Genomic DNA, 14,734 nt, shown 5'->3' on the forward strand with positions numbered 1-14,734 from the left:
GAGGGTGTGTGTGTAACTTTAATTGACGTAAACATTGTTTAGTTGCATGAAATCTCATTCCATCCTTTTTTTTTTCATTCATATCTAAAAGTGTCAGTCAGCTGTGCTACAACAGAGCACACACTGCTAACTGCTGGACACCACCCCACTGCTTGATCCACATTTTACTCACCTCTTCTAATGAACGTCACCTAGGGTATCTCAAAAGTCCTGCTGTGGTGAAATTCCCAGTATATACATCCTATACATCCTCCTGTGTATAGAATTTCTCTGGGATCTATCAACAGATTGGGGCACTACTGCATGATAAAGCACACATATTATTGAATTTAAAAGGTATTTCCAGGTTAGTTTCCCAGATGCCTATATTGTTTTGCATACTTCCACAGTATACAAACATACCAATACATCCTTACGAATATCTATTCACACAACCTTCTTTGGGGCGCTAGAGTGGACAGCCCAGCCAGCCACGCTGAGGTGGAATAAAGAGAGGGTGACTCTCTCTGGCCTCAGAAGAGGGCCCTGGTGTTAGGAATGGTCTTCATTTTCACCTGTTTGAGAGGCCACAGAAGCAACAAATGAACCACCATTTCACTAACACTAGGATAACTGAAAAAACAAACAAAAAAACCCGGGGGAATCTCACCTCTATGTGCCAGGAGGGGTCGACCTCCTGCTCAGCCCTTGGAAGCCCCCTGGGAGCTCCACATCTGCTCACACTCCACAGTCTGAGGTCGCTGTGCATGAAGAGCATGTACGCCTGCTCTGCCCCCATCCCACAGTCGGTTTGCTGCTGGGTGGGGAAACAGAACCATCCCCTGTAGGGCCTTCTTTCATGAACTGAGGCCTTGCCGGGAATAGTTAAGAACTTGTCAAATATTGCATTCCATCAAATCTAAGACAACCCATTATTTTAAGTACCTCTAAGGAAGAAAAAAAATTAATGCCAGTTGAATCAGAACATGCTATAGATCCTAATTTCAGAGATGTAATAATATGAAAACACTGACATCTCTGAAACAATAAATCCCACGACTGCATTAATGAAGAGGCAGTTGAGGACCACTTACATGTATAGGACCCTTTCATGTCAGGCACTCCATAAGAGAAAAAGAATGTGGTAAACCATTTAAACTTTTCAAATATTTTACTTAAAATGCATACTGTGTATTGAAGCTACTTCCCACTAGTGTAGGAAACCTCTGTAAATATCATTTCAACAGATATACAATGCATATGTATTTGCTACACAAAACTATTATACACTCTACCAGAATTTTAATTCCTGTTATGTAGCAGACTCAAGATCATCTAGACAAATAAGGTGGAAAAGTGATAAGCAACAAAAACAGGTGCCATGAGTGATAGAAATACATGAGAAACATGGCATTTCATCTCTGTGGTAAGGGGTGAATTACTCAAATAATACAGGCTATCAGGCTAATCACTGGACAACAGAAGTAGGTCCTTACCTCACACCATATATTGTCAACAACATGGTAGCAATGATCCATGAATAACAAATTAACCTAAACAAAATTTATGTCATGCATTATCAAAACAAAGATATACCTGACATCGTATCAGGTTCCAGAGGTTCTTAGGTCAGTAACATAACAATTCAGGGAAACATACACATTTAATGGTTTCGGGTTTTCTAATGCTTAAACTATTCACACCAAAATTTACAGAAAATAAGATAATTTCAGAATCAACAGCTCAAAATAAATGATTTGCCTAAAGTCCACTTCTCAATCGCGTAACTCCTACAAACTCTGTATCTTTAGTTATCCCTAAAAGCAACCTAAATCAATCAGCTTAAAAATAAATTTAGTCTTTCAGAAAAGAAACAGTCCAGAGGTGGAATGGCTACATGGCTGGCTGGTTCAGTGGCTCAAGAGCATTGTCCAGGTCCCAGGTTCTTCCAATCTTTCTGCTCTGCCATGTGCAAATTACATCATAATTCATTGCTGAAAGACAGAGCCAGGCATCACATCCGGACAAGGAAAAGTTCAACAAGGTTCCATTTCCCCCAGCATGATTCCTTGAAGCTTTGAAGAAAACTTTTCCAGAAATAACCTGTCAGATGATTCCTTTATTTGTCTAGAATTGGGTCCTTGGACCACTCTTAAGCCAGTTGCTGGCCATGAGAAAGGGATTATCACTATTGACTGGAACTAACCAGGCTTTTTTCTGTTCTGTCAGGAGGAATGGATACCCAAACTTGGCCAGCCAACAACAAGGAGCGAGTGAGTACGGTGGTCACCCAACAATGCCAGCTACAAACCCGTATGAACCCACTCTTAATCCATTCAGGAAGGAGCAAAGCACGGTGTTTAGAAACACCATCGCATCAAATAAAATTACAGTTAATTCCTAGGTTACACATCACGTGTGCTCTGCACACTTACACTTACGTAAGCATCTAAATAAAAAACAGTAGGTGAAAAAAATTAAACAATTTTAGGTACATCTGAACAACTGTCCTGAGTGCAATGAGTCCCATGTTCCTCACTGCAGACTTCTGGCATTAACAACTAAATTACCTATGCCGTTTTCTATTTTTTGCATAGATTTCTATCTCTTGCTAACTCAGATACAGTTGAAAACATTATTAAAAACACTGGCTCCCTTATGGAAGATTCAGTTCATTAACAACGATAAAATGCATTTATAAATGCCAGGGGAGATTACAAAAAGCAGCATACTTCACACCTTTCAAATATTAGTTCAGTACTAATGCATATTAAGATACGAACTTAGCGGTGCCACTTAAAATGGGTCACTACCGTAAGCCTTAGGAACTATGCTAATACGGATAGGGGAGCCCTTTCGAACATGGCTCAAACTGAGCGTACAATTCCTGGAGTGCAGCATCTTAAAAAGCAAACAGACAGACCCAACGTCCTCAAAAGCGTTAGTCCTACATCCTCAGGACCCACTCATATATGAGCTTAATGTTGCCATGTTGCTGTCTTGATTAGCTACCTGACAACTGTACAGCTTCTATTTACATAAGGAGCATGTTTATTCACAACAGCCATCTTCTGTGGCTTTTTTACAAAAGCTTTATATTTTATCAGAAACATAACTTTCAGTATTCATAATTTCCAACAGAATATGTTCTCCACATTCCTTAGGTTGAGAGATTTTCCCTTGGTCTGAATTCCCTGATATGTGAAACAGTTTGAATCCATGGTGACTATGTACAATTTAAGTATCAATAAATTTTTACTCCTGTCAACCCATCATGGGGCCTAGTTACAGTTGTGGTTTCCATCCTGTGAACTTCCAGATTCCAAGTCTGACTCCAAGGCTTGTCCACACTCACCTGTGTGAACTCTCTGTCTTAGGATGGTAGGAATATTGAGGGTTCTGTGACATTAAATGAGGTGTGACTTCAGAGAAGCCTTCCCACATCAAGTATGTTCATATTCCCTCTCCTGTGAACTCTCTGATGGCTATTGAAGGCTGATTTGTGGTAGAATTTTTTCCCACATTCGTTACATTCATAGGGCTTCTCTCCTGAATGAGTTCTATAATGTACTGTAAGGTATGACATCCGAGAGAAGGCTTTCCCACATTCGTTACATTCAAAAGGTTTCTCTCCTGAATGAATTCGATGGTGGATAGTGAGATATGACATCTGAGAGAAGAACTTCCCACATTCATAACACTCATAGGCTTTCTCTCCTGTGTGTGTTCTCTGATGTCTATTAAGGGCTGAATTCTGGCAGAAGGTTTTCCCACATTCATTACATTCATAGGGCTTCTCTCCGGAATGAATTCTATGATGTATAGTGAGGTATGACATCTGAGAGAAGAACTTCCCACATATGTAACATTCATAGGGCTTCTCTCCTTTATGTATTCTCCGATGTCTACAAAGGGCTGAATTCTGGTAGAAGGTCTTCCCACATTCGTTACATTCGTAGGGTTTCACTCCTGAGTGAGTTCTATGATGTATAGTGAGGTACGACAACTGGGAGAATAACTTTCCACATTCATTACATTCATAGGGCTTCTCTCCTGTGTGGACTCTCTGATGTCTCAGGAGGGCTGAGTTCAGGTAGAAGGTCTTCCCACATTCGTTACATTCATAGGGCTTCTCTCCTGAATGAGTTCTGTAATGCACAGTGAGGTATGACAACCGAGAGAAGAATTTCCCACATTCATTGCACTCGTAGGGTTTCTCTCCTGTGTGTGTCCTCTGGTGTGTAGTCAGGGTAGACTTGCGGCAAAAGCATTTCCCACACTCGGTGCACTTATAGAGTTTCACGCCTGTGTGGATTTTCTGATGGTCGTTAAGTGCTGACTTCTGGGAGAAGGTTTTTCCACAGTCATGACAAACATAGGGTCTCTCTCCTGAATGTGTTCTCTGGTGTTGCGTGAGATGTGTCTTCTGGCAAAAGGATTTTCCACAGTAACTACATGCATAGGGCTTCTCTCCTGAGTGAGTTCTCTGATGTTGAATGAGGTGTAACTTCTGGTAGAAGGTTTTCCCACATTCAGTACATTCATAGGGCTTCTCCCCCGTGTGTGTTCGCTGATGTACAGTGAGGGTTCCCTTCTGGCAGAAAGATTTCCCACATTGGTTACATTCATAAGGTTTCTCTCCTGTATGAGTCCTCTGGTGTATAATAAATTTTGACTTTTTACAGAAGGATTTCCCACATGCATTGCATTCATAGGGCTTCACTTCCATGTGAGCTCTCTGGTGCACACTGAGGTTTGACATTTGGAGAAAGGCTATTTCAGATTCGTTCCACTTGTAGGGCTTCTCCTCCATATGATTAACAAACACTGTACCCTTTTGAAAGGCTTTCTGATATTCCATATATTCAAAGGGTTTCTCTAAAATATGAATGTTCTGATAAATACTTCCTTCATTTAGAGCATAAGCCTCCCTATTTTGATTAAATTCATAAGGTTTATCTCCTGGATGAGTTTTTTCAAGCTTAACATGGAGAAGTGATTTCCCACATGCACTACATTCATCAGGCTTCATTCTTGCATAGCTTCCATCACTACTAATATATTCTGAAGTAGATTTTAAACTCTTTCCATATGAGTCACATTTACAGGATATTTTTCTTGAAGGAACAGGGTTTGTTTCCACATTAAAAGTCTTATCAAAAACATTACCTCTCTCTTCAATCAGGGTTTTGTTGTTGACAGATTCAGTTTGCCTTGAATGTTTGTCTTCATTTTCCTGGGCTCCCTCTACCAGATCATGGACTTCCCAGTCTTCTTCTAAAAAGAGGCAAAATTAACCGATTTTTATACAACTTCCTATATAAGATATGAGATGTGACTTGTACACAAGCCATTTCTTTGTGGCACAGGTGCCAGCTTCATGGACAGATGAAAACAATTCCAAGTTTACTTTTTTCCCTTATTCTTTTGGTTTGGAATAAGCACCCACATGCACACACACACAACCTCCACAATCTCCAGTGGTGAGGAAAGCTGACAAAAGCGCAAGCACCAGGCTTCCGTGATGGCGCAGTGGTTAAGAATCTGCCTGTAAGTGCAGGGCACACGAGTTCAAGCCCTGGTCTGGGAAGATCCGACATGCCACACAGCAACTAAGCCCATGTGCCACAACTACTAAGCCTGCGCTCTAGAGCCTGCATGCCACAACTACTGAAGCTCGCATATGTACAGCCCATGCTCCGCAACAAGAGAAGCCGCCGCAATGAGAAGCTTGCGCACTGCAACAAAGAGTAGCCTCTGCTCGCCACAACTAGAGAAAGCCCACACACAGCAACGAAGACCCAACGCAGCCAAAAATAACTAAAAATTAAAAATAAATTTATATAAAAAAACAAAAGCACCTCTGATCTTTGCTACTTTTAAGATTTTGTTCAAAACTGGGTGTAGAAGGTAAAATACAAACGTGGAGCAATGATGAGAAGACAAAGGATGCTGGGTGAATGACCAACTCTTAGATGTGAAAGGACTCACAGCAAACAGGTGAACTGATGGGGCAACAATGAGTTTAGCCACTCGACAAGGACAAGGAGGAATCAGTCTCAGGAGATGGATCAGCACTTTACACCATGACACTTCACATCAAGTGGAGAGACAGATCACAGGCTAAGGCACTGTCACCTACACCGCAATGTCTGGTACCAGCAATGCCCCAGCTTACGTTCAACCACAGGTCTCTGCTCCTATTGTTTTACTAAATTTGCCAGACTTCCAGCCTTGATCCACTCAAACCCTATCTTTTAGGGTGTGTCCATGCTTAAAAAAAAATACTATTCAAGTCCTTTCTCAAGTTAATTAGCTCCATTTCCCCTTAAAGTTGAAAATGATTACTCTCCATACATTTTTGATTCATCCTTGTACTGGAACATTAACATCCCATGTGCAATGCTGAGTTCTAAATTACCCATGCATCTCTGTTCTCTTTTCTTAACCAAAACCTCTTAGAAAGTATGGCTCTATTTCCTATTTCTTTTGAACCCCTCAATAGAAATCATAGTTGTTCTTAATCTTAATCATATGGACATCTTCCGACTACCAGCAGAATATATGGGATGTCAACCTAGACATGCATATTTAGAAATAAATGCCTGTATCTGAATCACTTTGCTCTACACCTGAAACTAACACAACACTATAAACTGACTATACTTCAATAAAAAATAAAAATAATAAAGTAAAAAGAAATACCTGCCTATAAATTATTTCCGACTGAATGGACAAGAAGGTTCTTTCACCTACCTGGCTCCTCAGATAAAGAAATAAACATGTACTATGTGTTACATAGTAGGATGAGGGGAGAGAACATGGCCTTTTCTTTATTGGATTTTGGGGGGGGGGTGTGCAGAAGCTCAAGCAAAAAATACATAATCAAATAACAGATTCCTTGATCAGACCTAGCTTTTTTTTAAGGCATCACCATGATGAGGTGGAGTCAAAGTCAAGAGAAAGAAGAGACTGGAGTGATGATTAGGGCTGGAAGGAAAAACTTCAAGGAGGGGTTGATATTTGAGTTCAGACTTAAAGAATGTGTCATCTGGACAAATAACTCACACCCCAATGAAACAAGACATTTAGAAGTGTGGACCAAAGGGAGTTTATCCGGAGTTCCGGGAAACACTAGAAAATTAATATTTCCAGGTAACACAGGGCCAATATTGGGTAATTCTTAAAGGAGGAGGAATGTAAATTCCTTTTAGGAATCAACAGGGAATCGCTGTAGGCTTACCCTATGAGACTAGTGATAAGATGGATTAGAAAAGCAGATGAACACATCTTGCAAATCCAGTCAGAATGAAGGAGCGCCTACTGCTCCCACGGGAAACACTGAACCAGAGGACAGGGTGGACAATGCAGCATTAAACAGACAAAAACCCTCAAGACTTGAGACAGGAGGAGCCCTTTGAAGAAGTCGGGGAACAAACCACCAAAGGGCGAAGCAGATCCTTCAGAGGCATTTCTGGAGGGGGCGGGGGTGGGAGGATAAATGACCCACGACCCATTTCTGTACCGCCTACTCACTCTGCACCTACTCCGACAGGACAGCATTCAAGGCCGTGGCCACCGAACAGTAAATAGGAGACAAGACGAAAATGGGCATCTGGGGGAAGGGGGAGACACCAAATGCCAGCAGCACCCGTGCTCATGACAGCAAAGGTGAACTGAGTTTACTGGTTTATGCACAGGACGGGGGTTTGACCTCTGACCTCAAGGAAGGAGAAGTGAGAGGTGAAACTGCGGACAGAAACAAGTCTGAGGCATTTCAAGGGAAAGAAGAAAAAAGGGAAGTAATAAGAATATGGAGAGTCACGAGTTATTCTCTAGTAAGACTGAATGCCTGAAAGCAAAAAGAACCTACGATAAGAGGTTACTGAATATGCTGTAAGAACAAGAAGATCTGAGGTTTAAGAGGAAGAAGGAAGTGAGTGGGTTTGGTTCTGGGTAGAAGCAAGCGTGGAGAAGCTCTACCAACATAAGCTTTTGTGCGGAAGGAGGAAGTCTTTGGGAGCGAGATCTGCGTAGCTAAAGCACACAAGCAACTCTCCTTGGTCACGTCTAAGGCTTGGCACCATTACACAATTCCAGGGAAAAACACTTCCGAGTTACCGACCTCCTCACTGCCTCACTCACACACCTGGGTAACTCTGAAGTAGGAATTCTCCTCCCACTATCCATGGCTCTTCTCCTTTCTCCAACTTGGTGATCACTTCCGGTTTGATAATGTGACACCCTGTTAACAGAAATGAGAGAGAACTTGAGCCTGGCTGCTGGGCTTCCAGATCTGTCGTCTAAGCGAAGGGCTGCCTTTCGAGCTACACAAGAGAAGTGGCCATCTGTGCTGTACCAAAATTAGAACCTACTTGGAGGCAAAGACCAAATGCCCTCCTGCCTGGTGCCCCAGATTACTCACATTTGTCCCATTAAATTCAAAGTTAAAGTCAGTAAGTTAGAGGGAACTCCTGTTTATCTCAGCAACTCAGAAAGCAGGCTCTCCTCACCCACGGAGACCAGGTGGCTGTAGTTCTCCAGCATCACGTCCCTGTAGGTTGTCCTCTGCTCAGGGTCCAGCTGCTGCCACTCCTCCTGGGTGAAGTCCACGGCCACGTCCGTGAATGACACTGGCCCCTGCAATGGCACCGTGATGGGAACTGGGTGACGTGGAGAAGACTTAGGGGGACAAGAGCTCACCCAGCTCACCGGGGAAGTTAACACCGTATACCTCTTTTATGTTATGGATCTCGTGGGAGGAAAATAAATACGATACACTGCCATGAGTTAGTTCAGTGTGCAGCAAAGAAAGAAAATATTGTCTTACACTGGGAGCCAGGAGCAATCCTGGCTGTTGGGGGCCTACAACAGCAGACAAAGCCCCTGCCCCCGAGGAGCACAGGCCTGAGGGCATGCGTGCAAACCCGGGATGCACTGTGCCCCTTGGCTTTGCTTCCAGACTGTTAACAGTGTGGTCCTCCTCCTCTTACCTCCCCGGCCACTCCTTCTCAGTCTCGTTGGCTGGCTACACCTCTCCCCTGAGTCATCCTCAAGTTAGAGGGGCCTGGGGATCAGTTATTTTCTTTTACACTTTGCTTTGATGGTGATCCCATCTGGCCTCATGGCTTTAATTACCATCTACATGTCAACATTTCCCAAATTTATATGACCAGCCCAGGCTTCTCTCCTAAACTCCGGACACACGTGTCCCGTTCCTGCCCTAAGCTTCTCCTACCGCTCACAGAAGGAGCCGAGCTGCAGTATTTGCCACACTTACCAAAGCAACAAGCAAGCCAGGCAACACATCCTAGTTCCGTATTTTACTATGAAGATAAGCCTGCAGCGGTCTGACCCTGACCTGCCAAACGAGCTGTCGGGGACAGCTTGGTTCAGGGGCCCCTAATTCCCAGCTGGGGACTTGGAATGCCTTCTTCCCACCAATACCTTCCAGGGGAGGAGCACACTCCTGACAAGGGACAAGAGCTAACAAAGGAACCAGAGATTGCCACACCCAGACGTTTTAGCGAGGATCTTTTGAATAAATTCACAAAACACTCACACCAGTCATTACAAACTGTTTCCTTCTGTACAATCACCTCTGAAATAAAGATAATAATGGTACCTATCACATAATGATACAGACCAGTATCAAATGGGTTCATCCATGGAAAGAACTTAACATAGTTCTTTGGACATAACATGCTTCTCAATGATACCTACTATTATTGTTGATAATCTAAAGTGTATCCCATTACTCTTTAAAGGAGGAGAGATATGAGCAGAAAACAGAGAAGTAAAAACTAAATGTAATGTGGCTGTTAAGTTTATGCAATGGCCAAGAAAGGAATACAACACAGGACCAGCATGTTAAAAACAGAAAAGTTCAGGTGATTTCAAAAGAACGTGGAGGGAGGAATGGTGTGGAAGAGGTTAAGGAAAAGACCATGCCAAGCTCACAGGCCGTTTAAGATGGCCACAAACTCCTGACATTGACTGAAAATCAAAGTTCTTTATGTGGAACAATCGAAGAGGCAGGATGGGTCCTGTTAGCAAGGTCCCCTGAGACGCCAGGTCACCTGACCCCCAGCTCCAGATGCAGAGATGTCCGGGACCCAGGCTTTGCTGGCCTGGGAAGGCTGAGGGTGCCCAGCTGCTGACAGGACACAAGGTGGGGGGGTGGGGGGGGCCGGGGGGAAGAGCTGGTTGCCGCCCAAGGCAGATGAGCGTCTGTGCAGAACTGCCTCGGCTCAGCCTCGAGAAGCCTGACTCAGAAATTGACAGCAAGTCTTCCAGAAGCTCTGTGCATCTTCCATTCAGGCGTCACTGGTCACACCTGTCGCTGCCCGGATGAAGACTGAGGACCCACACGTTCACACACTGAAAGTTATTCCCAAATGCAAGAGAGTGCGGGATGAGACCATCAACTCCTCTAATCTTAATGCCTGAGTAGAATCACGGACACCTTATGCTACTTTCCCGTTTTGCATTTGTAATTCCACAAAATGTGTGATTTGTGGGGCTTTTCTAATTGCTTGTCATTTTGCCTGATGAGAAAAAAACAGCACAATAAGAAAGCATCATAGTTTTCACTGGTAATGGGCATAAAAATATATGCACTGTTGCCGCTTGAAAACAGCATTAATGTGAATGTTCCAGATGATTTTCTGTTTGGTGATGGGTTAAGTGGCTTGCCCACGTGCACTTTTATGTAAAGGGAAGATTAGAAAATGGCACTCTTCTTGCATTTTAAACTTTAAGAAAATGGATTTCAGGAAACCTGGATAACAAATTAAGAAAGCAATCAGAACTGCAAATATTTAGGGGTTTTAGGTTAGTTTCAAAACACAAGGGAACAACCCAGGATGTATGTGTCTTAAAATAGCACTTGGTACAGTAAGATTCCACAGACAGCCTTGTCATCACAGAACTCAGAACTGGTTACACATTTCCCACAAGCCACTTTCTCAGCATTAGGTGAACAGTGTTGGCTCACCGCCCTGCTTTGGGGCAGAGAGGACCGGTCTCCTTTCCTTTCTGAGATTCTTTTCATGAGTGGCTAGAAAGCCTAAGCACTGGAATTCCATCACAGAAAAGGAGTATTCTTCAGAGGATTGTAAATGAGGATTGTAAATGACAAAACCCCAAGAGGACTTTAACAGCTGCATCTGTGTGTCAGAGATCTCCCACGCATGGCTGGGGCCCAAATGACACAGGACGGCACGAACCCAAGGGCCACAGTCCTAGGACGCCACTCCCCAACCAAGAGTCCTCTTGCTCGTCAGGGAAAAACAAAGGTGTTCTCAGACACACACAGCCTCCAGAGCCAGGAACTGAGCACCCCACCTGCCTGGCCTGTCCCAGGAGAGTGGCTGATGCAGTGCCCAGAACCAGAAAGGGGAACTGAGACCCAACAGAAAGGGAACCAGGAGATTGATGCATTCAATCTCCACTCACCCGCCTTCCCCCACAAAGAAGCTGCACCCCAGTACTGACCAAGGAGGGTGCTCTTCAACTAGGAATCTTATGAACAAAAATGTGCTGATTTTTTTTTTTTTTTTTTTTTTGCGGTATGCAGGCCTCTCACTGTTGTGGCCTCTCCCGTTGCGGAGCACAGGCTCCGGATGCGCAGGCCCAGCGGCCATGGCTCACGGGCCCAGCCGCTCCGCGGCATGTGGGATCCTCCCAAACCGGGGCACGAACCCGTATCCCCTGCATCGGCAGGCGGACTCCCAACCACTGCGCCACCAGGGAGGCCCAAATGTGCTGATTTTGAGAAACTTTTGAAGTGCATAGTATTCAAATTCTCACAGTAAAAACAAGTAATGAATTACATAGCAATGCTGGAAAATACAGGAAAAAGACAATAAACCTTGGAAAACAATGTTTACTAACATGACCCCAACTGGAAAAATTTAGGAACATTTAAAACGACTCTGAAAACCAATAATACAAGTAAAACAAAAGAGAACAAAACAAAACAAAACAAGACAGTATTAGGGCAGGAAGACGGGCAGTGGACGTGAACAGGCCCTTCATGGAAAAACAGAAATACACCAGTCTGAAAAGACCACAGACTGAAAGACACCAACTACGTGACATTCTGGAAACGGCAAAAATACACAGAGGGTAACAAGACCAGCAGCTGTCGGGGGCTTGGGGGCACTGGGCGGGTGAACAGGTGGCCCCCAGGGATGTTTCGGCAGTGAAATGGTTCTGGGTGGCACTGCAGTGGTGGCTGTAGGTCATCACACCTGTCCAAACCTGAACAGTAGGACACAGAAAGTGAGCCTTAATATAAACGACAGACTCCAGGGGAGAACTAGGTGTCAATGCTGATCCATCACTGAGATGACGTGCCACACAGGCGAGAGATGTTCCCCAGGGAGGGAACCCAGAGGGACGGGGATAGGAAACTGCGGTCTGCTCGATTCTCCTGGAACCCTAAAACTGCTCTAAACACTGTCTATCAATTAAAAAGAAGAAACAGCTTCTAAGCACGTGAAAATACTCTCAACCTCAGTCACGATTCAGAAAAACCCCAAGGGACCATCCATACTGCTCACCGGGGCCCAGGATGAGCGGGAACACACCGCGGCCTCGCCCCCTCCTGTTGGGCATCGCGCTGGAGCCCAGAGTCCCCCTGACTTGACCCACCGCACCCCACCCCGCGTTTCATGCCATCCACAGTCTCTACACATGACATCTTTTGATCAGACGACTCACTGTCCCAATTACAAGGTTTCAGTTTCTCCACAGGATGAAACCAAAAGCAGCACAGAGGGGAGGCTCTTCAGTCAACCTCAGGGTCTGCCTGCATTCACGTCCCGCTGTTCCTGACGGGAGGCCCACATCCTAAGGAAGGAGGTCCTTACCAGCACCTCAAAAGCCTCATCCAGTCCACCTCACGCTGCTCTGAGAGCCTCACCAACCTCTGCAGCTACCCAAGTCCTGGTCACTTGAGGGCCGTCACCCTTCCCCGAGTCACTGAGCCACGTGCTCTGACAATGCATGTAAAACCAGGCTCTCAGAATTCCCTGGTGACACACTGGTTAAGAATCCGCCTGCCAATGGCAGACACACGGGTTTGAACCCTGGTCCGGGAAGATCCCACATGCTGCGGAGCAACTAAGCCCGTGAGCCACAACTACTGAGCCTGCGTTCTACAGCCCGCGAGCCACAACTACTGAGCCTGCCAGCCACAACTACGGAAGCCCGCATGCCGAGAAGGTGAGCTCCGCAATCAGAGAAGCCAACGCAATGAGAAGCCCGCGCACCGACATGAAAAGGAGCCCCCGCTTGACGCAACTAGAGGAAAAAGCCCGCGCACAGCAACAAACACCCAACGCAGACAAAAATGAATAAATAAATAAAAGTCAAAATAAATAAAGAAATAAAACTAGGCTCTGTTTTATCAGCACTCTGGATTTCCCTATGCATCGACGGGCAGGATTTTATTCCTCTCCTGTAATTACGTCTGTGAAGTGCCTTCCCTGAGGAGAAGAGAAGCTCCTGGAAGCACAGGACTGCTTCTTAAGATCACATGCAGAACCTGAAAACATTTGATGTTTATGTCTAAGAAAAAAGACACAACACTAGATGGTGTGAATGGTCTCCAAGCCAACAGCGAGGCAAGCAGGACACTTTCTCTGGGGACCCTTCCATCAGCAGAGCAGAAGATGTCCATTGAGCCCCAGAGCTCTGCCCTCTCCTCAAACCCCCAACCTCACCCTCACCCTCAGCTGAGGAGCTGCTTCCCTGAGAACAGAGAAGCCATCGGAGGGCTTCCCCACCTGCAACCCAGCTCTGCCATCCCCGCCCCACTCCAGGACCCCGGGCAGCAGCTCTCCCCTCCCCCACACGCATCTACTGGATCATTCCCACTGTTATTTCTCCCATCACAACACAACACAACACAACACAACATCCTCCCCGGACCTCAGCTCCTACCCCAGCTACTGTCCAGTTTCTCTTTTCCCCGTCACAGCAAAACGTCTTGAAAAAGTTGGGAACAGAACAAACCCAGTTCTCCCACTCCTCTCTCCTAAGCCTCTCCGATCAGGGTTTTACCCCACAGATCCATCCAAACGCATCATCAGCGAGGTACGACCTCCCCCCAGTGCTGGGCTCGATGGTTAATGGCTCCATAGAACGGCAACCTCCTTTGTCCAGTCACCCAGGGAACCTCTAAAGTGCTTCCCACATGCAGACAAAACGCTGTGATTCATATTTTGGGAGAAATACTCAGCGTGAAGAATACACTTGAGCTGCTGGAGGAAACAGGGAGCAGCACAGAAAAAAAGTTTCTGTAACTACAGAAACGAAAAGATAAGCTATTTTAATGGTAGCAAGTATGGGATGGAGGAGAACGAATAAAAACCATTTAGAATACGACATTAACAAGCCTAATATGACAACGTGGTAACAGAGGATGGAGAAGGACTTTAGAATGAACCCATTTTTCTGGGTAGGGTGACAGGCTGGATGATGCAACGATGAGCCGCCAGGGACAAAAGGAGAAGGCAAGGGGCGGGGGAGCTGTAAACAATCATTCTTGGATCTACTGGATCTAGTAATCTGAGGTGCCCTCTGGACAAACTCCATAGAGATGCTGGCAAGTGGCTGGACAGAGGCATCTATGTGGTCCAGGTGGGAGAACTGACAGAGCTGCAGGTGAAAAGCACCAGAGGGTGAGATCAGACAGGTTGAAGAGTCATGAACCAAGGGTGAAAAGACAACACACAAAGAGGGCGGA

The 14,734-nt window shown here is 45.1% G+C and overlaps 1 protein-coding gene across 1 annotated transcript in view; it reads right to left on the bottom strand.

The window, feature by feature from the left end:
* Positions 1 to 441: 441 nt before the first annotated feature.
* ZNF12 (zinc finger protein 12) overlaps positions 442 to 14,734 on the bottom strand; it is a 39,801-nt gene continuing 25,508 nt past the window's right edge. The window contains exons 4-6 of the mRNA XM_082645722.1: positions 8,493 to 8,619; positions 8,129 to 8,224; positions 442 to 5,256 (exon numbers count right to left, since the gene is read on the bottom strand). Of these exons, the coding sequence (XP_082501848.1) occupies positions 3,404 to 5,256; positions 8,129 to 8,224; positions 8,493 to 8,619 (2,076 nt within the window). The 3' untranslated portion in view covers positions 442 to 3,403. The remainder of the gene's footprint in view (positions 5,257 to 8,128; positions 8,225 to 8,492; positions 8,620 to 14,734) is intronic.

This window comes from Mesoplodon mirus, assembly GCF_964341445.2.
Source record: "Mesoplodon mirus genome assembly, chromosome: 15".
In the NCBI taxonomy this organism is placed as follows: Eukaryota; Metazoa; Chordata; class Mammalia; order Artiodactyla; family Ziphiidae; genus Mesoplodon; species Mesoplodon mirus.